The sequence below is a fragment of the Chelmon rostratus genome, chromosome 6 (assembly GCF_017976325.1).
Source record: "Chelmon rostratus isolate fCheRos1 chromosome 6, fCheRos1.pri, whole genome shotgun sequence".
NCBI lineage: Eukaryota > Metazoa > Chordata > Actinopteri > Chaetodontiformes > Chaetodontidae > Chelmon > Chelmon rostratus.
The window spans coordinates 8,900,241-8,925,273 of record NC_055663.1 but is presented as its reverse complement, the minus strand read 5'-3'; the positions used below and the strand labels follow the sequence as shown (position 1 = coordinate 8,925,273).

The window sequence follows — 25,033 nt, the reverse complement described above, 5'->3', positions numbered from 1 at the left end:
CTGTCCTGTCCTGTAATACCACTTTGTACCTCAAGGGGCAATAGTCAGATAGCCGTTTTTGGGGGATGGCATACAAGGCATCATTACCTGTCACTGTCCACCTGTCAATCGTTCATCATCAGAAATGAGTGCACAGGACATAAATGTCATACAAAGAGAAGGTCTCTACGGAGGTGAAGGAGCAATATATTACTAAATCTATGTTAGTTAATGATAGGGTTAGGGTTATGAGAACTGAATGCTAGCAAAACGTCAAGTTATCGTGCATAATTAACTTACTGGCAGGTGGTGTCTGACTGTGCACTGCAAAATGTATGAAAGCAGTTAAAGATGTAGCTGTTTTGTGTTATTTCAGCGGTTCTTCTTGACACAAACAGTAAACAATCAGTGAATGGCACTCTTCCCCTTTTAGATACCATTAAAGATGATATTATCCTCCATCTATGAGAGAAAATATTAAAGCTTTAGTCATTCAATCGCTCACAGGAGCCTCAGCATGATCTCATTTGTTTTGTTTGTTGGCCGTGTGATTGGCTGTTACAGCCCACTACGCAATGGTGTTTAGCGATGTTGAAAGTGAAGTTTATGTCAAGACTCCCTCGCTACATGGGTGGTGACAGTGTAAGGGCAACAGTCGGTATCCTCCAAAAAATGACCGATTTGCTGTTGATAACGTCATGTTCCCATTCTCTGCTCACCTCGCCATCTTTCTGACGTGACTCAGACAGAAATGTTCACGGTCGAGTGTATTAAAATTTTTTATTCATATTACATTTAATTATGTTGGCCGACCCCCTTCCTCACTCTCTGACGCGTCGCCTGGTGTTATCCGTGTTTTCCTGAAAGTTAGACCATCTAGGGGTGGTAAAGGGGAATGACAGGTGATCAAATGAAATGCAGCGTTACCTTGAGTAAAACTACGGAGTTCTCTGGGTTTGAACATTGTTGGACACATTCGGAATAATGACTACACAAAAATATAACACTAAGGTCTGGTCCTTTTTAAACATTTCGGTATTAATTGCTACATATCATACTTTTACTCACACAACCAATCTGCCAGACAAATAACGCATGAATAGTGTCCAAATGTTGGCACTGCACGTCAACACACGCTGTCAGTCCTCAAGTGTGTTTCCAAATAACTCAAGAGCAAAACTCATGAGCAGGCGTCAACCTGAATTGTATTTAAAAATGCTTGAGTCATAACATAATGTAATCCATCCAGAAAACTGCCTTTTGACGCCTCTGTAACTGTTGTGGGTTTTTTTTTTTAGTTCATTCCTATCAACCAAACCAGAGTATGTTCATTACTGCCCCCTCTGGCAGATGAGGGGGAAACACTTACTACAACTCTGGGTTGTGAGAACCACAGCTGCAATGGGCTAGAAGAGACACGACAGAGGCCATTTACTCTCAAATACTAATTTGAACAAGTCACAAAAGGTGAGTTTGTGTTCAACAGTGTTCCCAGACAGTGTGTTTTGGTTGTGCAAGAGAAAAGACAAAGAAGAGGGCCAAGTGGTTGGCACGCTGTTTGGTAAATTTCCTCACCTCTGACCCACAGACAGCAGTGCATGTCAGAGCAGAAACTCTGTGATGACATAAATATTGGAAAACTATACACATATACACAAATTCTTAGTTCACAAGGGCACAACCAGTGTGACAATCAATAGGAAATAGTTTGCAAAAAAACAGACACCCATACTGAGCAATAAAAAGAGCCTGAGACAGAATTACAGAGCTCTGCTGAAAGGAATTCACAAATCTTCAACAGTCTTTCAACAAGCAGAGCAAAACTGACCCTCTGAGTTTGATATGATGTAGTGATACTGATTGATCAGTCGCTGGGCATCCAGAGCACAGTTGGACACAGTACGTCCAAGTTTAAAGCAAAGAGAGGAACCATAAGCTCTGTCAGCGGTGGAAAAATACAACTTACAGCAACTCCAGCGCAGCCTTTTTACATGTTCGATCTAGTTATCCACTATAAGTCACCAAAACACTAATGAGTCACCTCTGTTTTGTTCTCGGTGCACCCTTGATTTTAAAGGAGTTAAATCAAAATCCTGGTGGTCTGTCTGCCTTAAACAGCTGCTAACAAGAAAAGAATGTCATCCATGTGGATGTTCGTGGGTTCAGTCTTTATGTCCCATGATTGTTTAAAGCACTGATTCAGAATATTTATAGAGGAACCAAAGTCCCTGAATAAACCCGGTGCAGTCGACCTCTACCACATGCTGTAACTGGGAAAAGAGAAGCAGAGAGAGGGACAATGAGGAAAGGGGGTTGTTAGGAGGTTAAGGCAGAGGAGACAGAGGTGAGAGAGAAAATGGAAGTAATGGGTCATGGGGGGAGGGCAGAGAGGGGATAAAGCAGAAAGAGGAAGGAAAAGAGCAAAGAGAGTGCAGTGGAGGGCTGGTAGAAGGGGGTTTCCAGCCATCTATCTCTCTCAGCTCCTAGATTCATGGCTGTCAACGATTGGACAGAGAGAGACAAAGGGTCAGAGGGCACCCCCCTCCTGTCCCACGTACCATTCGCTGCTGGGCTGAACTGGGAAGGGAAAGGCTCCTTCACACACTTCATCAAACACATCAAACTAGGGGACAAATACAACAGACACTGAAAAAAAGACTCCAGGTTTGATATTTGCTAAAATCATTCGGCAACAGATGATCTACACATTAGACTGCCTGAAGCATCGCATCAACACACTGCGTCTGCCTTTGACTGAATATCAGCAGCACTCCAGTCAGTGCCGTCCCACGATACAAGACTACAACATTTACAAAAAAGTGTTCCTCAATAGCTCAAATATCTCTCCAAAATACAATACAATACAACGCACAGCCTGGAAGTTCAACGCATGTCACCTTATCTGTTACCAAGTCAACACTGACTGCAGGGCCCAAGGCAGCCCCTTTAAAACTGGTAGCCCCTCCCACTAGATTTCGTAATTACATAAAAAAAGTCATGCAGCTAATTTTCCTGCCAGATGTAGCATTGCAGCTTGTTAAACCCACATATATTGTCAACAAGGATTGTCATAAACAGTTTCCTTTAACCAATACAAATGATTTGCAGCAAAAACGCAAATATACCGAGTGTGCACCCTCAGTCGCAGTACAGGTAAGGAAAGAGGGCCAATGGCGAGGTTTATTAACTCTCTGTGTGTGTGTGTGCCTTCAGTCAGTGATGAGCCACTCCATCACACAACACAAAGGACTCACCAGTCCAAGATTGGTTGGTCTGGGTTTTATGGTCAGATGAGACCAACTTTGAACTTTTTGGACTGAACTCTAAGTGCCGTTCTTGGCAAAAACCAGCGCACCAGCCAAAATACACCGTATCTATGTGGATGCTGCCAATTCCACCCAAAGCCTTCTTGATGAAAACCTGTTGCCCTCTGCAAGACATCTGAAGATGGTCAAGCAGTTCACCTTCCTGCATGGCAACAACCCCACACATGGACCAGAAAACAAAGCAGTGGTCAAAGGACAGGAAGGTGAGTGTCCTTGAGCGGTCAAGTCAAAGCCCTGACCGAGAAAATCTGTGAAAAGAATGAAACTTGACTGAACTTGAACAATTCCGCAAGGAAGAATGAACACATCCTCCTCCTCAGAGGCAACTGGACGTTTAGATGCTTGAAATCGTTTCACTTCTCATTCAAGCGGGTCATTCAAGTTCTAGCTGGGTGGTTGGGAGTCCCAGGTATTTGAGCTCTGTGGGGACGCCACCATCTGTCTGATAGGTGTTGTAAACAGTCTATGGACTTTTTTTTTCTGGCTTCAGGCTCTAAGACAAAAAAACGAACTATATTAAGGTGTGTGCTGATTTTCTATGGATCCTGTATTCTGGACTGGACTTTAAGTGACTTTTCAATCCTGAAGGGAGAAAACATTTGGGGGTAACGCGATCAGTTTACTTTCTGGCGTGACAACTGCCACATCCACATTATTTATATATCACATAATATAATCAATTAACTGCCATATTTTGTCTTTAAAAGTCTGTCTCCAATAAATCAAGTGACATTTGATGTTGTTTGTTTTTCAGTATTTAGTCGCTGTGGCACATCAGCCAATTTCAATGAAATAAAAGGTAACAGGACTGGAAACATTTGACATCCCTGAGAATTCAGTGACAGTATCTTTCCTTCTTCAGAAAGCACTGATTGATGCCAGTGTATTCATTCTTTTGCAGCAGGAATGCCATTTGATACACACACACACACACACACACACACACACACACCCATGGTTGGTAACAGGACTTATAGTCTGGCATGATCAAAGGAAATCACCTCCCAGGACACATTCACTGTCAGACACCAATATATCACTGAGTAATAAACGTGTGCATCTGCCTCCACCACACACCATGAATTCAACAAATGAAAGTGTTTTACTTTCTCACTTTGTCACATGTGCTGTTACGTACAAGTTGTGCACGGCAGTGTTAAAAAATAAAGGTCTTTAAGACTATATTCCTCAAAACCTCAGCTGGAGGAAAATAAAGCGGTGCAGATGGAACTGTGATGGAAAATGCAATGAAATATGCATGAAACTGACTGCCAGTTCGCTTTAATACTGAGCTACTGGGAGCTGAATTAGAAAAACAATGCACTGAAAAACATCACTGCTAGCTCCTTTGTCATTCACCAGCATGGTGGCAATGTGAGAAACTGTCCATTTGGAGCTGAGTTACAGAGACTGTCCTCCTAAAGAAAAAAGACAGCATTAGTCATTCCATCCCAAAAATGACACATTTTTACTTCCAAGAGATGTGAAGTGCCCAGCAGAGGTGGTTGGTGTGGATGGATGTTTCAATAAAACGTGAACCCTGATCTTTTTCTAACTCTAACCGATTCCTGCTGACAGAGTCATTGTATCAGAGTAAGCCTCAGTGTTTGATGCTACAGGGCACGGACCGACATACTGTGGTTATACTTGTCGGAAATACACACTAAGCACAAACATGCTCGATAGACTTGAGGCCGCCTGCCTCTTTGTGTCTGTCTATGTGAACGCATTGTCTGGTTGTAATAGCAGCACTGTGCGTTTGCAAGATTATGATCGCACGTAACTGGTCAGTTCAGCTCGTGGTCCACTGATGGTAAAGGCATGAATCAAATAACAGTCGCCTAATGCATGTGATTCTTAAGAACTGTGTTTGAACTAAGAGCTTCAGTCTGCCTCAGATAAGACGCTTGTTGAAAACCCTCTCCCCAACACGTCTCCTGATGCATCCAACAAGCTCACAAAACTACTTCTCATTGGCTCACTTTTCATGTGAACAACAGAGTACAAAACCCAAACTGGTGTAGGGACTGACTGGAGGGTACAAACACTTTTGCCTATAGTTGTAGCTGAACAACATATTGTACAACTTGCATGTTTCATAAAAAGACATCACACTCATTGGCCACTTTTTCTGGTGCACATAAAAAAAAATCTAATGAAATCCAGTGACCAGCTCTGCCACATGTTCCACCTGTAAGAAGCTTAGAATGGAAAGTTTTTGTTCGAACCTTATGGGAAGTGTGTTAAATTAGCTACATGTTCATTTTATTATGAAGTTTATTATTTGTTTAAAATTTGAGGTCAAAGTTAGTGGTAGAACTGTTCAGAACAGCTTATATTGAAATGTGTTTCTAATATTTTTTCCCCCTCATGTTTGTACATAGGGTGAGAAAAACACCTCGCTATATAACGCAGTCTACTCTGCATCACAGCAAAACTACAAACTGCATAAACATAGAGGCAACCCTTGTCTGACAGCGTCAATCAAAACTGAACATTATTATCTTTGTAAAGGCAGAATTTGATTAGATTGCATTAGATTTTACAGGTGTAGCTAATAAAGTGGCTACTTTCCTAGAATAAACATATGGGCTAATCAATGAAACTGAATCACAGTATATTTGGGGTGGTCCACACTGGGTGCAGCAGATCAGCAGAAAGCCTCTGCTTCACTGGGACAGATTGCTGGACTCCTCTGGTCTTCTAACCAGACTCCACTTCTGTGTGTCTTTTGGGGGGTAGAGACAGAGTGTTGGGCACCCATTGAGTAGTGTATTGTCTTGGGGTTTTCCTCTTGTTAGCACCCTTGGCCTCTCAGCGTGCTGTGTCACACACAAACACACACACACACTCACAGACGCACACCGCCGTCCCCTTCGCCCCCCTCCCTACCCTGTCTTTTCGGATCACTTAACAGGACAATTACTCTATCCATCTTTTCATTATGGTCTATTGTGTTTGTACCCTCGGTTTAGAAAGCTTTTATGGGGAAACCATCTCTTTCTCTTCTTTCAACTCTTTCTTCTTGGCTACATTCACATCGCAGCATTTAAAACAGTGATGATACTGATTTAGGTTCAGGGTCAGTGGCAGACTTGTCAAGATTTAGTGGTCTGTTAGAGGCATGCCTGAAAGATTAGAAATTTTACATAGTTGTTTTCTGCAGGGCATTTCTCACCTTCTATATGTAAAAATAAATCCTGAATCTGTTGTCCGCGACTGCGTTAGCATTCCTTTGGTAAAGCAGCCGCCGCAGCTGAGAGCGTGCTAACAGGTGTCCTTTGGTTTTCAGTTATGTCTGGCAACAATGGAGATGAAAAGGACAATGATGAATTTGGTGGTGAGGCTGGTCAAGTTCTCAATGGAAGAAAGTTACAGCGCGCTCACTAAAAACAACAGGCCAACACTTTGGAAAATGCACTTTTCAAAGTCAAATAAGAAGATGAGATATCAGTTACATCAACGTGCATCATGTCCAGAGATAGTTCAAGGTTCCCTCTGTCAAAACATAAATACATCTCCCGCTACAGCATCAAAGCTGTTCGATTACACATTATAAGCACCTCTTTTTGTCGAGATAAATCAGTTAAATACAGCCAAAGTGAAAAGGGTAAATTATTAGCCATCCACTTGCTAACTGCTAACAGAATAAACTTTCAGCAGGACATATTATTAAAATGTCACTGCAGTGGGTCCTGGAATGCATTGTATTTCTTTTATAAGTAAAGATGAAAAAGGTAATAGTGGTAGATATTAATTTAGCATAAATTCTAACAAGACTCTGCACTTGTCGACATGACATGGCCTCTGTGACTGGGTCTAAGGCGCCTGGACTTGCCTTAGATTCTTGAGAATGTTTCACCCCTCGTCCAAAATGCTTCTTCACTCGAGAGGAGCATGTGAAGTTGGATTGGGCTTGTAGATGTAGCAAACAGTGTTATTTAGTGGGTAATGCAAGATTTTGCAACACACATCTCCCTGCTAACAGAAAAGCTGTGATGGCTCTGCCTCTGATTTCATAGGAATTCATAAAACACTTGAAAAAAGCTCCCCCTTTTTTTTTTCAAAGCTCAGAGCGGTCAATTGTTCCCTAAGTAAATTGTTCAGTTTTAAACCCCCAGTGGAAGAGGAGCACAGTACCATCCCCCCAGTAAGGCGAGGAGATGGGGGCTGGTGGTGAGGGATGAAGGGCAGATTCTTTGGGAAGAAGCCCTGGTCCATTCTCTGTCCTGGTGTCCAGACTTGATAGCCGTGATACCAGGCCATTCAAGGACTTAAAAGGCGCTGACGCACTTGAGAGCCAGTGGGAGCGTCCTTCCTTCCCTTGACAAACACACACACACACACACATATATTGTAGGGTGTGCAGGACGCTGCCTGCTGTGCAGCACTCCTCCTCCATTCTTCATTAGCGGCTAATTCCATTAACAGATGCTGTTAACGCTGCTCAGTGCTCTGATATAATCAGGACTTATGTGCTTGGCTGTTTCTGAAGAATCGTTGTGTTGCTGTATGTGTGTTGCAGTTACCAGTCGCACAACAAATTCAAATTAAAGCTCAACATGTAAAGCATTTTGTGATGTGACACCTGGATCAGCAGGGTGACATCGCTCCGAAACTGTTAATAATCACTGCTGAAAACTAAATCTGTTTCATGTGACAACGTTATAGTTCAGGTTTGTTTAGGACAAAAAACAGCTTGCTTAGGGTTTGGGAAAGAGCGCGGTCTGGCTTAAAATTTCTTGTTTTTGCCAAGGTCGGGGGACCACCGTGGTCACGGCCACAATAATAACCATGTGGTTAATGATACAGAAAGATCGTGGTCATAATAATCAGAAACCCGTGTTAGCTTGGGGTAGGAAATGGGAATTGAGCCATTAAGTCTGATGTATTACTGATCTATTCATCCACCATGACTTTGTGATAACATCGTTGACTTCCTCTTTTGCTCCTTTTGGACAGCAGTCATAATTACTGCGGCCGCTAAAGAACTTTTGTCCATTGAGCGTAAACATATGTTGTCTTTGGCACACATGCTGAAATGGTCAAAAAGACTGCCCGATACATCAGCACATTAAGTGATTTAATTGAATAATTAAAAGTAATTTGTTAAAACTGAAAACGTTTGAACTTTTTCGTAACCGGGGTCGTGGTTATCACCGCACAATTGTGTGAAGCGAGAAATGGGGTTTTGATGTAACAGAGTTATGGTCATTAGCCATGTTTCCATCTATTATCAAGCAAATTTTAAGTGAAATTTGAAAAAAAAAAAAAAAAAAAAGTTCTTACGCTCGCTTGAGGTGGCCTTTTTTGAAAAAGGGCTAATGCGGCGAATGGGAGATGGAAACACCTTTGCCAAATAAGCTCTGGTGCAGTGAACATAGCTTGCATGACTGATCAGCTTAATCCACTAAAAAGCCCGGAGACGAGATAGAAGAAGCTGTTTCTGCTGTCACTGTCTTCCCAGATATTCCCACAATGCTCTTTGTCAAACTTGGCTATGCGAAGCGCAGTTTTGTTGTTATGTTATGCCCGGCTACAATAAACAGGGTACAAGAAGAACTAGAAACAACACGAGTCGCCTTACCTGAGCCACCTGAGAGAAAAATGGAGAGAGATCTGCAGGAATTTGTTTCCGTTGAAGAAGATGGAATTATTCTTTTGTTTTTGTGCATGTTTCATGACGTCTGGAGACGAAGATCATGAAGATGAAGAGCATTATGGGAATATCCTGGAAGACAATGACAGCAGAAACAGCTTCTCCTTCCTCTTTGGGTTTTGTAGTGGAAAAAGCTGATCAGTCATGTGATTGACACTCACTGCATCAGGTGGTGGCTGTTGTGCAAAGGGTCTCCATTTGTATCATGTTTGGATTTTCCATCAGGTCTTGCTTTGCCTTGATGTAATCCGTATGATGATATACAACCAATGACTGTCCTGTGTTAAACATGAGAGAGCTGCTGGCCAGCGGTCTGCCTCTGCCGTGGAGGCTCCTTCCTGACCCCGCCAAAGAAACATGAGGCAAACCTGCCATGAAACATTATGTCCTTTACAGCGCTCATGTTGATTGGTCGCTGGCTACCTTTAAAGCCCAATTTTTAGTGTCCCATTATGTACATGGACTTTTCGAATTTGTCACTGTTTGCATGCATATCATGTACATTTGAGGACAATGGTTATCTACAAAAACAAAAATATGTCAGCTTACAGCTGCAGTTCAAAAAAACCCAGCACCACTGGCAAAGTGACCGTTACTCAGCCATTACTCTCCCTCTCCGTCTCTGTGAAGCCATTCTGTCAGGTCCACTTCTGCTCATTTATCTCCAGTGAAAGATGCTGAGGTTAGATTCCTCAGCATGGAGACCTCTTTGTGCTCTCTATAGCTGCCACCACATTCATCTTCAGCATGATCACTGGGTTCACACACTCTTTAGCGCTGTAGATTTCGGTCTCCACCTGCTCTGTGCATGTTTATTTGGACTTGTGATAAAAGGAATTTCCCGTTAATTGGGTCAGAGGCACAGATAAGCTAAGTTATAAATTGTGCAATTTTGATACTATCAAATCACATCAGTAAGTGTGCAGTCGCAGTATGCAAGTGGGAGAAAGTGAAATAAGCTTCTCCTGGAGAACACTATTTGGTACCATTATAATGTCTTCACTGAGTCCTGGTTTGTACTCTGCGGGCCAAAGTCCATCCAGAAACATTAATGGATAACATAACAGAAGGCTAGCGAAGCTGATCACCATGGATCAGTCTCTATTGTAAGAAGGATCAATCACAGTGAATCAATGGAATCTATAGACTGCTATTGTATGCAGTGTCCAGAGTATGACCCTGGACCCGGCCACCCCGAGAAACTGAGGTTAAAGGTCACACACACAGACAGAGAGAGACATGGCGACACGGTTCTCCGTCTCCGTCTCTCCCCAAAGACCACCTCCACCTTGAGATCAATTTGTTTGTGGTCTACAGGCTGTAGGTGTCTGCGTGAGACGAGGAGTGAGACATTTAGGTGTGATGTTACAGTTCTTCTTGAGGATTGCACTGCACACTGCACAGCCATGACGACAAGTGCATCAGTTCTCAGCAAAGGTCTGTGAATCCATCCTTTTCAACCCATGTTAGGCCCATGGGTCGCTGGAGAATCTCCCAGCATGCATTGGGTCGATGGCTGCAGTCTAATACCAAGCACCACTTGAGTGTGCATACATCTGCATTTCGTTTGTCTGCCAGAAGCTCTGTCATAAATTGGCGTTTCCATCCAGTTTTTAAGCCACAACTTCACACCTCACTTTTAGATTTCGATGATCTTACCTCATTGTTTTAACAAGGTAAAAGATTTTAGTCAGTCTGGACCTGAAGTTCATTTTAAGATGGCTGTCAGCTGGTTTCAGCTGGTTACAGTTGATTGGACTGCTGCTAGCTTGGCTAGGCTAATCAATCCCTTTTATTGAGGCCCTTAAGCTTTTAGCACTTTTATGGGCTTTTAATCTTTTACAGATGCAGCCTATCATTCTGGTTCATCACTCTATCGTTTTAGGACGCATCATTGTTTACTGTATGAGAAAGTTGGGTGGTAGTCGTTAGCAGTCACAGCACAGCACTCTGTTTATCTCTGAAGAAAACTACCTGAGTACGTCTGAAGTCTTCTTACTAAAAATCAATAACGCTGGGAAAGTGGCTGCAAAAAATGTGCTTGATTTGATTAAAGTTCATTTAATTTATTGTTTATTTAGCAGGGACGGTGGACAATACATGTGCTGTACCAGATATAGGCTAATGTTGTGCATCACTTGTGTAACTCCATTGTTTTATATATATTGTAATATTTAGATGTACTTCATACTTGTCTATTGTTATTATTATTTTTCTTTATACAAGCTCCATCGCCACTAGCAACACTAGCAGACAACACACTGTTCTGCAGACGATGCACAACTGTGCTTTTCCATTTAGAAAACATGACCCAGACTCTTACTGCCCCTGTCATCAACATCAACATTTAGATAATTCAACTTTTTTTAAGAACTAAATGTCTTGGCACGATCGTACGTAGAAAGAGGGAAATTACACTGTGTTAAGAGGTTAAAGTCCTTAAGCAACACAATTTAAAGCAACTACAGCATCTTTAAAAACTTTGTGTGTGAGCTGCTGTCAGTTTTGGTGTCTTTTTAGTGGTATCACTGTTTTTATAAAATAACCTCACACCTTATTCCTCATACCTCAAAGTCTCAATCAAAGATTCTCTTAAAAACTAAGATAAGTTAAGATAAGATAAGATAGACTTTATTAATCCCCAGCCGGAGGAATGACAGGTAGCAGGTAATGCAAATGGAAAACAATAGAAACAGAAATAGAGAAATACAAAACATAAAGCACAAAATAAAAGCTGATTATATATATATGTACATGTTATACAAAGGACTATATAAGAAAAAATAAAATAAAATATCTATGTTCCTGCAAAGAACTCTAAGAAAAATTATCATAAAATATACTGTCAAAAATCTTGTAGAATTTCACAGACTTTACACGAATTGCACATAGTGGATAAAGTGACTACAGCATGAATGCTGTTGCACAGAAATAAACATGTATATGTCACAGTAGAATATTATTATGTACGGATATGTAGAGTACTCAATGAGAGTGAAAAGAAAAAAACAATGTTGCAAGGTAATAGATGTATGAACTACTGGTTTTTGCTCCAGCCAAAACATTAAGATCATTCCTTAAAATTTTCCATTAAAAAGAAGGCTGCTTTCCGCCTCTAACCTGTGTAATGAGTGTGTCATAAAGACTTTAAAAGGAATTGAAGTCTCTCTCTCTCTCTCTCTCTCTCTCTCTCTCTCTCTCTCTCTCTCTCTCTCTCTCTCTCTCTCTCTCTCTCTCTCTCTCTCTCTCTGTGTGTGTGTGTGTGTGTGTGCATATTCATAACCAAGTTAACCAAGCCTAGCTCTAATACCAGAAGTAAATCACTTTCTGCTTTGAAATAAGAGCAATTTGCTTACAGTATGTACTATAAGAAGTATTGTAAGTTTTGCCATACAGATAAAATCTTGACTACTTCACATCATAGTCGTGTCGTATTCATCAACATTTGTGAAATAATTAGCATACTTAACAGTACTAAAGTCACTGGAAACAAAAAAACAAAATACATTTTATTACTGAAAACCACCATCATTAATCTTGTGAAAAACCCAAACTTGGATTTTTAATATGTTTTCTCAATAATTTGTAAAACAGAAGTACAATTTTAAATTCAACATTTTTAACTCCAGTATTTGTGGTGCTGTCAGAAATCTGAACAGTGAATCTTCCAAAATCTCAGCACAAAAGACCAAAACCATCTACATTAGTATATCAGTAAAAGAGGGAAAGCATATTGTCGTAGACTAATTCTGGTGAACCTAACCTTTAAATATAGTGTATTGATGTGATCTCCGGCCATTGGTAAAAGATGAAAACGTTATCCTGTTTTATTTTGAAATTCGTGGCCGGACGTTGTCGTTGCATGCTGGCTGCTTGACGCTCTCTACCATAAAAGAGCGCAGCAGCAGGGGGCTGATTGTAGACCTGCTCCCCTCTGTCGTTGGAGGGGCCGCTGCGACTCCGGTTTGTCCTGTAATTCTGTCGTGTGCAACAAAAGAAAGTAACTCACAACCCGGCGGAAAAGGAATAAACTAACCCCCTGACACAACGAGGACAAACAAGGAATCTTTTCATTCCCTAGGCCTTCATTTTTCATAGCTGCTCCAACCGGTAATTAAAGGTGGTAATATTCACCCACAAGTAAAAAGAAAGTTGGGAGACGCTTTTGTCTACAAAATGTGGAGCGGCTAACAGTTGGTAGTTGTTAGCCAAGTCGAAGCTTGCTTGACACCGCTGAAGGAAAGAGCTGAAACAGACGCAGCGTGGTCGGTTCGGGGCAGAGAAAGGTAAATGGAAACTCAGTTGTTGTGCTGTGAGGGAGACAGGCCTGCCATCCGGAGGGCCTACCGGGACTCCAACCTGTTGACTGACCGGGTCTTGCACGCTCTGCTGCGGGCTGAAGACAAGTATCTACCCTCTCCCAACTACTTCAAATGCGTCCAGAGAGAAATAGCTCCGTACATGAGGAGGATAGTGGCCACCTGGATTTTGGAGGTGAGTTAAAGCCAATACATGACCGTATGCGTTGTACGAAGCGAATCACGTTCATAAAAGTGGTATTTTAAATCTCCTCTGCTTATTTGCTAATTGTAATTTGCTTGGTACGATAATGTGTTGTCTTTTTGGGAATAACAGAGCCGTTGGTGAATTCGGCATACATGCCACAATATATGTCACTTCAATCAAATCTCAAATTTTAAGGAATAGATTCAGACTGCTCATTAGCACCACTGTTGATTTTGTGGAAGGGGGCAGAGAGGAATAAAAGGTGTATGTATTTATTTTTCCAAAGGTGAACGAAATGGATGCCGAATTGAAGTTCTCGCCTATAAGACTCGGTAGTGCCTAGATAAGTTACATGTAATGCAGTTTTGTCCATAAACAAGCAGCGCATTTGGATTTTCATTTTTTTGTTAATGGAGTTTGGAATGATGGAGTCAAAGGAGTAACATGCTGGAGTTGCTATCAAGTAGATAACATTAGTTCACCATTGGCACAATACTGCTCTACAATGTATGCTTTGTAACTACGAGTAGCGTGTTTAGAAGGCAAAGTCGCTTCTGCCGAGTGTAAAATGGTGATTTATTTTTATTTTTTATTTTTTTCAGTCAATTTATGGAGTTAAAAAGTCGTCATGACTTGAACAAACGCGACGCCGGCTTTACTTACAATAAACTTTTTCCATACGCTCCCATGCCCGCTTAACTTAAATAAATTCAGGTCCACAGAGAATGCATGCCTTAGAATAGAGTTAAATAACGCAGAAATATGATTAAGACATTGTCGGAAAATGTTGCGAGCTGCCAGTCTAAGCAGACCACGCGCTGCCTTTGTGTTGGGGGCTCGTGAGGAACTTCTCCAGCTTCGCCACTAGTGACGCTCCATGTCCTTCCAGTAGGCCTGTAATTAACATTTCTTCAGCTTTATGGGCCTGTCATACACTTACAGGGACGCTCACTGTACATGATCATGGCTGTTTTTCGTTTTTTTTTTAAACGCAGTCTTGTGCTTGTCGTGTGTTTGCACGATGCTGCTCAGTCTTGGTTTTTCTCCTGCAATGACAGACCCCCACCACTAATCCATGAGGGCAACACTGTTTCTGAAGCCTTCTGGACTCACTGCTTTTTTATGTTGCTCCCCACTACTGAAGAATAGATGTATGTCACATAGTGGTGGAAAGTAACTAAGTACCTTTACTCAAGCACTGTATGTAAGTACAGATTTGAGGTACAGGTACTCTTTGTTGTTACTCTCTCCTTCTGGGCCTATCTGACTGCTTTAATGACTAGTTATTTTACATATTAAGATTTTCACACACAAAACACCTGAAAAGTTTCTGAAATAGAAAATATAAAAAAGAATTAACCCAACAGTTAATACAAGAACAGCTGAAATGATTTGTTGATTAATCAATTGATCAATTGACAGAAAATGTATTAGCAACTAATCATTGAACTCTCACTCTCTCACTATTTCCAATGTTTTTTTACAAACAAAAGTACATTAAGTACATTTTCCTGATTATACTGACCATTTTCAATGCAGGACTTTTTTTTATTACAGGTTGGTACTTGTACTTAAGTAAATGATTCAGGTGATCTGAACGATCAGAATACTTCCTCCACCACTGATCTCACATCACCTATAGGTTAATTGAGTCAAAGAAATCGGTTTCCGCCTAGAATTAAATGAAATTATTTTGCCTTACTTGTTTTTTGCAAAGAGATTTGAGTTAATAAAAGTAAAGCAACAAAAATATCATGTTAAAGTTGCAACAAGCGATGTTTCCTTTTGGTTGTGAATAAACTTAATTAATCAAATGGTCATGTGACAAATAAGTTTTGTCAATCAGTGTAATTGTTCTGGTTATTTAGTGACAGTTTTTATGTTAGTTTCTTGTTATATATATTGTCATGACATATCTGGCATACTTGCCAAAGTCTGCCAAATTGTTCCCAGTAAACCTCACTGCCTGCACTGCTCACACCATGTCTCAGTCTTGGATTCACGATCCTAACCAAGCCATCTCAAAGCATTCTCACATTTCACAAATAGTTGTTAGAAAACAGATCATTTCTTCTCAGAGGCATCTTTTCTTTGCAGTGTATTGATGGAAACTGAGTCCTGAAAATAGGATTTTGTGAAGGTTATACAGGCTTCACACTGTTTTATGACTTCTTTTGCGTGCAGTGTGTGCAGTAAAAATGAATTCTATACTCAGTGAAGCATGTAGGTGAAGGGAATGCACAATTATAATACTTGAACTCTGAGTATCTGACAAAACAGATGCCAGTGCCCTCTTTTCTCCACATTTAAAATGTGTATACCTCACTCACTGACATCACTTTTACAGGGTAAAGTAACATGAGGCCCAGGATTGCCGTGATAGTGGTAACAGTGAATTTTCTAACAACGTTGATCAGGACGCCGTATTTATTAACAGTATTGTTGTCCGGTTTGTCTTTGCAGGTGTGTGAGGAGCAGAAGTGTGAGGAGGAGGTTTTCCCTCTGGCTATGAACTACATGGACCGTTTCCTGTCAGTGGAACCCACCAAGAAGAACCATCTGCAGTTATTGGGGGCTGCCTGTATGTTCCTGGCATCCAAACTGAAGGAGACAATGCCGCTCACTGCTGAGAAACTCTGCATCTACACGGACAACTCTATCACGACTACTCAGCTGCTGGTAGGTCAATTAGTAGTGACCAGCACATTACAGCACTCTGAGTAGGGACACTATGATCTAATGTCATCGGTAAAAAAACAGTGTGGTATTTTCAAAAGGTTCACTAGAGACATTCAAGGTCCCCAGAGGGGGACCTGATGACCCTCTGACCTTTCCTCCAGTGCTACCTTAAAGCCAGAAATCTGCAAAGTGGACAAAAAACATCCATCACCATCTTTGTTAATCCATGCATCTGTCTGTTTGGATCACACTTGAACCTGTCCTTCTGTCCCTCTCTCTGTCCACATCTACTCACAGCAAATGGAGCTGCTGGTTTTGAACAAGCTGAAGTGGGACCTGGCTTCGGTAACCCCTCTTGACTTCATTGACCACTTCCTGTCTCAGCTGCATGTCAGGAGAGAGCACAGGCCCATACTCAGGAAGCACGCCCAGACCTTTGTGGCGCTGTGTGCCACAGGTATGCATAGGTCTATATTACATACATGACTGTGTTTGTATAAGGGGGACATTTGTCTTGGGCGGTTTCCCCATTAGCTCTGTTTACAAAGACAGTGCCACTTCCACTAAGCCACTTGGTAACGTCATCTTTAGCTGTGCAGTATTCTCTCTGACAGATATGTAGTTTCTGCATCATAAAAAAAACGACTCAGTGAAATAATGGTGGAACGTGTACTGACCAGTCAGTCGATCTGATGACAGGTCAGCCGTAGCTGCCACTAATCAGGGGCAGAGTAGGTCTTGTGTTCTGGGAGTTAAACAGTACAGAGTGGCTCACCTCAAAGGGGAAAATATTGCAGAGGAGGCAATAAACGCCTTATCTGACACAACTCCAAACCAACAAAAGCGCATGGAAAAATCAACTAAAAAACATAGTTTGTAAAAAGATAACTTCAGGTCCTACACAGGCTCCTGTGTCTCACACTGTCTGTAGCTGAAAGAACATCTTATCAAATATACACGAAGATCCGATCCAATCCTCCATACATTAAACAACACACCGCCACCAGCACAGCCCCCTGCACTGTTTGAACACAGGGTGTGCAACACCTTTGACTATAACGTGTGAATTCTGAGTGTTTTTGTTATTAGTTGGTTCTTTTATTATTCAACAGCTGTTTAATAAAGGTGCCATACTAACACTAAGTTTCATTATGACGCTTCTCAGATGTTAAATTCATAGCGAGCCCTCCGTCCATGATAGCAGCAGGCAGCATGGTGGCAGCAATGCAGGGTTTACAGATGAGAATGGTGGGCAACACTGCGATGTCTCAGAAACTGACGGAGCAGCTGGCACAGACCATCAGGAGCGACCCGGTGGGTACATCTGTCCATGACTCAATCAGCACACATTACAGCCACACTCACAGCGTTGATGCAACCTCTGATTTTCAAGCTAACCTGAACTCTCACTCCTCAGGACTGTCTCCGGGCGTGTCAGGAACAAATCGAGTCGCTGCTGGAAACCAGTCTCAGACAGGCACAGCAGCAGCAACACTCAGTTACCATGGAAACTAAGAGCATCGGCGAGGGGCAGGACCTCTCGACTACGCCCACAGATGTCCGGGACATAAACATCTGATCAAGTGCTTGCCAGTCATGCTGCTGGACGAGAGCAGAGAAGCAGGTTGAACTGATAAAGTGGACGGCCATATTTGACACACATGAACAGAGAAACACACATGGCTTTGTTTTACATGATGTAGTATGTGCCTGGACTCAACAGTGTATCACAACTGTTTCCATAAAGTCCAGTATGAACTGTGGCAGGTACCAGAGGGAGCTGCTGACTGGACACTATCACGTCCAGGACACTGACAACCTTAAAATTGGGATTCAGCTAACACTGAAGAAATGGTTGAAAGAGTAATGTGTGTTAAGGGCAGCTTGTTACCTGTGGTTAACAGTTGGACGCACCCGCTGAGGTGTTTCAAGGCCCAGTATCCTCTGAACCTGCACCTCCTCCCAGATTGAAACCGTCTAGCCTGAGAGCCAGAAAGTGATTGGTGTGTGACGTTGCTGGGTGTGTAATTATCAAACATTGAAAAATCACACTAAGAATGCTCCAAAGGGTAAAACAGGTCTTTGCTAAGAGGGAGCAATAAGACAGATTTATGAAGCGACCCAGCAAGCCCCTCACTGTCCCATGTGATCAAATGGAAACAAAAAGTGATGCAACATCCTGTCAAATGTGCATTTGGATATAAGTTTACCAGAAAGCAATGATGCTTAAAAGTAGCCTATTCTGACGTAGACGTTTTGCTTCACATTACATATTATACATATTACCTATATGGCATTTTACATTTTAAAATGTGTCTTAGAAGGTGTGCGTGTGTGTCTGCATCTCTCAACAGACTCCCAAGAGACCTTTCTTACATTTAAGAGCATTTTTAAGTCAAAATATCTGGTATTCGGATGTTTGAAATTTAGGAGTAAATATGAAAGATTTTTACATTAATCTTTCACGCTCAGCAGTTTGATAAATATGGGCACTGGCCCATGTAAAGTAAGAGATTTATTACCAGACGGTTGTCCTCTGACAGTGAAATGATAAAGACCAGTGGGGAAAGTTTCCTTGATATGGTTTACAGGATGAGCTGAGTTTTGCTTCAAGATATGATGACATTCAAGACATGACAACTGGCAAAAAAACAGCGGTGTCCACATAACATCATCTGTAATTCTCTCTGAGGTTGAGGTTCCTGAAGTGGGACTCATTAAAACACAATGTTTTTGAGGTATTCGACTAATAAAATCTACAATAGCACCTGGCAACTGTCATCAGGTCTAATGGAAAAGTGGAAGGTGGTACAAACTGTGGAACTGGAACTACTGCGATGCAGTGTAGTTCACAGTTTGTACCACTAGAGGGAAGTCAGTTAAACGTTCTCCATTTTGGATCGTCAGTGGAGATAACAGGCATGCTGCAGCAGCGCTCTCTGGTAAAGAGCAAGGATCACCTCTCCTGTGTGCATTAGAAACAAAAAACCACAGCGTCTGAAACATTACAGGGGCTTTTATGTGGCTGACAGTTAGTGGAGTCTCTGATAGAGGATCTCTCTCCACCTTAAGCGAAAGTCAAAAGATGTAGATTTATCTTAATGTGGGTGGTGTTGTTTCTGGCTATATGTCCCACATCTCCACAGAGGAGAGATGCCATCAGAAGCTTCTGTCGCTCTATGAACAATGTTTTTCAACCACACATGCAGCACAAGTCTTTGTCCTCAAGGAAGAAAAGATATCAACTGTACTCCTTTATTTTGCTTCTGATATTTATTATTTCTTCTCACTTGACCTGTATGGGAACTTTACAGCTAAAAGTTACTCTAAAAAACAGGAAACACTTTGAAAGAGTGTTTTTTTTTTGTGGATTCAGATGCTCTATACAGAACACAACATTACCAGGCAAAGGTCCTGAGTGGTCTTCAGTTGAGAAGCCATAACTAAGCTGTTTTACCTACACAGTGGTTTGTTTAACTATTTTTATTTTTTGGTTTGATTGTATTTTTTTTTAATGGTGTTGCCCTCTAAACATAAGCTTGTATCAGGTTAAGCCCTATGTTGGTGCTGTTTTTGACTGTCTTAGGACAGAGCATAAAGATGAATTAAAGGAAAACTGATAAGACTCTAAAAGCCTGTTGGTGATGTTTATGTCATTTCTGGGTCTATATTATCTAACATAACATATAACCAGTAACCCTCATCTTTCAGGTGCAGGCACATAGAAAGCTGAGTGATACCCAAACTTCTAGGTTGTTCCAAGTGTAAGAAAACCTCATCTCAACAGTATGTCATGGGGCTTGTTTCATATGTTAATATGAACAGCAGGACAGAGAGGAGTGAACACTGTTAAAGTTTTTAGCAGAGACAAATGGACATGGACGACACAAGCATCTGTGCTCCTGCGCCTTTAGGCTTTTTCTGTGCTCACAAAGTAATCACAGAAGTTTTAAGAGCAACTTTGAATTTTTGAGACCCCAGTGAATGTGTAGGGAAATTATGTAGACACTTGATTTTCATACATACTCACTACAGTGGCTTCTGCAGTTGTTTTAGTGAGAAAATTTGGCTTCCACATCTAAAAAAAAGACACACTGAAGTAACGTAAAATAAGAGAGAGCAATAGGAAAGGAATGGATGCCAATGCTAGTTCTGACACTGAAGAGGTTGTAAATGTATATATGATAGACCATGAGTTGATGTTGCAGCTCAGATGTATTTTAATACGTAGCTAAATAATTGGAAACAACACTGACACTGAATCTGAATATTTTTCTATTACAAGTTGTCCGTATTTACATCATCACTACTTACATCACACTGTTTGATGATGTTAGTAATGAGATTATCAAGTCTAACTGTAGATATTGGGTCAGACAGTACTGCAGCTTACAGACAGGTTGTGCACATATGGACAGTCATACTGTATGACACCTAACTTATCACACAGTTAAGATCATATATACACTATGCTGCATTAATGGTTAAGACTGGTAACAAAGACAGCGCTTCTCTCTCACAGACTCTTTGTTGACCTGCATATCCCTCTGTCAAACACTGACAAGTTAGATATGTTTTTAACTTCATATTTGCTTTAACTTACCCCTCAAAAGCAGATCTCAATAGGCGCAGTCTGTAGCTCGTAGTCGTAAGAAGTGAACTTCAAAGTTTACTGAGCACTGAAACTTAGCTGGGCTTAAAGCATCATTTCATTTTAAAAGTAATACAAAGCTTGATAAAAAAAAAAAAGACATTAGACCACATTTCATTCAATAATATGAACCGTCATGTTTGTTTTGTGTCATGGCAGGATGTGGAACTGCACAGCTCATTTGCATCTTCATGTCCTGCCAGTAACTGTATTTCTTCCTGGGTGATTGTGCTGTAAAGATGTGCACTAGACATCAGCAGAAGACACATAATTATAGAGAGGTTGTTAAAGACTCACTGAAGTGAAAGAGCACCCCACTAAGAGGAAAGGATCTCACACACAGCGAAAAATCGACTTCAGCAAAATAGTGTGTTTTTTCTCCGCAACACTCAGATGCATCATTTTCCATCTGTCTCTCTCTCTCTGAGGTTCCCCCTCATGGACTGAGGGAAGAACTGAAGTAGTCCTAGTTGGCCCAGAGATGGCGCTCACACCAAAACAGTGACTTCACGGTTGCCCGCAGCCACTAACACTTTAGAGCAGTTCTAAACAATAAATAACAAGTTTCCAAATGGAGTTTCATGATCAGTCAGCACCACCTCTGACACACGAGAGAAAAAGAGGCAAATTTCACATAAAAACAAAGCATCATGATTAGACAGCTATTCTTTTTGCTCTTGCCTCTTGCTGAAGTGGAAGTTGTTCCATTTCCATAAAATGTACCAACAATCTAAAATAAACTCTGCACACACAAATGAATGCACTTAATACATACAGGAAATCACTGGTAACACACATCTCAGGAACCATCAGCCTTGTCGTCACGCTCAATCTGGCTTTGGACAGTCACTTCACAGCAAAACCTCAAGACACGACTGAACAGCCATTCAGCACCACAGGATCCGACCTAGAAAGCTCACAGTCACACGAGAGGTGTGTCGTATGTCTCATCTTCAGCCTCACTGACCTCATGTTGTTGTGTCGTCTCAAACAGGCTCCAGCGCTCCAACAGAGGACTTAGGGGGATGACGCAGCACCCGTCCAGCCCAAGAGACAAAGCTGTCCAGCCTACACCATCTTCGCTTCAACACAGAGCAAAGCAGAGTCAGTCCTAGAAGCACACTTAGCACACATAATGTGCAACAAGTGAAGTCCTTTCCTGCAGCCGTCTCTCAGGTCTTTATCTGCACACAGCAGCAGTCATACAGCACTGGTGACTGTGTGTTCTACATGTAGGCAAGTCAAACATGATGGCCTGTCTTTCATTATGAGGCTGATCCGCTGTAACAATATCATTTAATTTGTGGAATATTTACCAAAACACAGTTAAGATTTGCACAAGACCACAGTGCATGTTGGTGTACAAGCACCTCCAGCTTTAAGAAGTGATATGTAGTTATATGCATGTAGTAAAATTACTTCAATCAGTTTCATAATGAGGAGATATAGATTTTGAACTGATTCATAAAAAGAAAACTTGTATTGGATTGGTCCTCTGTATCAACCAAACACCTGAAATGGTATCAGGGGAGAAAACATCAGACTGGTGCACCTGAGGGAAACATTTCACACTCACTCTGCAGTTCTTGTTGTCACCAGGACTCTTGATAAAAAACACCCGGCTATCTGGTGCTCCTGCAGTTTGTTGTTTCCTTGACCCTCCTTTCCTTGACAGAACTAGACTCCAACGCTGTGACCACAAATGCAAACAACAGTCAAACAGTAGACGACTGGTGGAGGGAAACTGACATGAAAACAAAACATTTTGTATGGATTCATCTCATCTATCACAATCAAAGAAAGCAAACCAAAAGAAAGCACCGTTAAATCAGAGCAAGAGTGTTTGATGCTTTTTGTTGTTTAGAACTGCAGCGTATGTCTTCATTGTAGAAGAGTAAAGAACAGCACTGACGGCTTCTCACACACAGAAACATGTTTTCACTCCTCTCCCGACTGGGTTCCGCAAGAGTTTTGCTCTCCAGCTATATCATTTGTTGATCTGATTGGTTGAAGTTAGACCACGATAGACTGATAGACAGACGGTTCATCCAATCACCTGTCAAGTAATTTTTTAAAAGCGCCCGCCCTTTTCCAAACAGCTTCCATGGACGACCTCCAGGTTAAAGTTAACATCACTGGCAAGTTAACTCAGTTAATGATTCTGTTACTTGCACCATAATGACCTCATTAATTATTTGCTGTTTTAACCTGAACTCCAAACAGTTTCTTCAGAAATGTGAATACTCACTCATACTTGAGTAGTTTTCTTACAGGGCAACTTTTACTCAGACTCATTGTTGGATGAGCAGCTGTGCTCTTCCTCAAGAAATGTGCAGTCATCAAGCCAGCCCTGGTTAGTTCATGGTGGAAACATGTTAAGCAGGTCTGACTGTTGACACAGTTGTCTATTTGTGTTCTCGGGAGGATCTGGTGGCCACAGAAACAGAAAAAAGACCTTGTTTGGCTTGCAAACCTTTTCCTCATTCCAGGGAGACATAATGAGGTTCCTGCCATGGCTACTTACTGGCTCTATATGGGGAAACATGTGGCCATGTGGAATACATATAGACATATCATATGGTACCACATGTTTCATTTTGAAACAGTGCAGGAAAGGTTCCCTTTCACATCAGCTACTTGTTGAAGTTAGTCAGTAGTGGGATGTGGCTAAGGTTAGTGTGAGGATCTGGGTGCTGTATGCACAGGCATCATATATGTTAATGTATTTTTACATGTTCTGTCCACAGGCTCAAATGTGAGGGGTGAGACCAGACTCGTTCTCACTCAAATGCAGTTTCCCCAGAAGTGTGGGGTTTTGAAGTTGTATTGTATTGTACTGTTGAAGGGATGTTGACAACACTATGATTATGGCTGAAAATATGACAACAATTTGAATGGTCTGATTTATGGAACTTATTTTCATTGAAACTGGCCTCTCAAACATTCCAGGAGTCTGTACATTATATGGTTTGCTCGCATATAGCAGCCATGAATGTGTTACTTTGCCATTAAAAACTGATGATACTGATATCTACATTTCCATTTTCGGGAAAATCTGTGCGTGAGTACATGGAGGCCGGGCACACACGGTCAACGATTGGGTTAAACTAGAGTTTATCTGAATTGTGTTTGCCATAAAAAAGGTGAGCCATGAAATAAAATTATTATAAAAACATGCCACATTTAGCATGTGAATTGGTTGCAGGATTCATCTACAGACGATACTGTAAAACTGGTTAGCACGGTTGATGGACGCTTGTGTCCAACAAACAACCAAATAAATGTCTGCAGGGATAATGTTATACTGCATGGCCTGCGTGCGTTCAAACACAGGTACTTCAATCCCGAAGCGACGTCGGACGGCATGCTGTATGTATCTTGATACTCAAGGTAAGTCAGCCCACATCCTTCTGTCTTCATTCAACTGGCAGAACTTCCTTGTTTATGCACAGAAACTAATTTCTCAAAAATCTCCCCATACTATTAATGTTTTTGTGTGTTTTATCCTCTGCTATTTGTTTCTATGTCTTGGCCAGGCTTTTATCTGGTGTTGTAATTGTCTGAGTGTGTTCTTACTTTTATTTGTTCTTTTGCTTATTGGTTATTTTGCCTTAAACTGTTCATGCTCGATTAGGTTTTTACCTTGATTCTTCATTGCTTCATATTGTTTGAATTGGCTGAAACACTGTGTCCATGTTTTGAATGGTGCCATAAAAAAACTCATAAGCAGTAGCACTAATATTTATCATTGCATTTTCTTTTTTTTAGGGTTAGAGCGGCCGTATTCACACAGCGGCCATTTTCCTCTGACGTGGGAAGCTCAAATACTTAATGAATAATGTTGTTGTGACACATGTATCACTTCATCAAGATATAATAATTAAGGCATAATAATTTTATGTTTTCCAACTATTGCTGCAGGTTTTGAGAGACTTTTATTCAGTCTTATTTTTACTGTTCTGTAGACTCGTTATTCTGGGTGCAATACTCAACTATGTCAGTAGGTGGCAGCAGGACTTTTGGCAGCTGACTGGAACCCTACTTTACGCTCTTGTTTGTTCTCTAACGGTGTTCTTTCAACATTGTGCAGCTGTGTTCCAGGTTGAAAATCCTATAAACGCAGGGAATCTTTGATAACGACAAATCGTTATCATTTCACCGCTTCCCGACTGACCAGCAACTGAAAAGACAGTGGGTGGTGAAAGTCTGGAGGACCATATGTCAACGTAAACT

At 41.3% G+C, this 25,033-nt stretch overlaps 1 protein-coding gene across 1 annotated transcript; it reads left to right on the top strand.

Moving 5' to 3' along the window:
• Positions 1 to 12,858: 12,858 nt before the first annotated feature.
• Positions 12,859 to 19,758, top strand: LOC121608312 (G1/S-specific cyclin-D1-like). The gene is made up of 5 exons (XM_041939553.1): positions 12,859 to 13,458; positions 15,934 to 16,149; positions 16,447 to 16,606; positions 17,315 to 17,463; positions 17,567 to 19,758. The coding sequence occupies exons 1-5, from the start codon at positions 13,255 to 13,257 to the stop codon at positions 17,726 to 17,728; spliced, it is 891 nt and encodes a 296-aa protein (XP_041795487.1). The 5' UTR covers positions 12,859 to 13,254; the 3' UTR covers positions 17,729 to 19,758.
• The last annotated feature ends 5,275 nt before the right edge of the window (positions 19,759 to 25,033 follow it).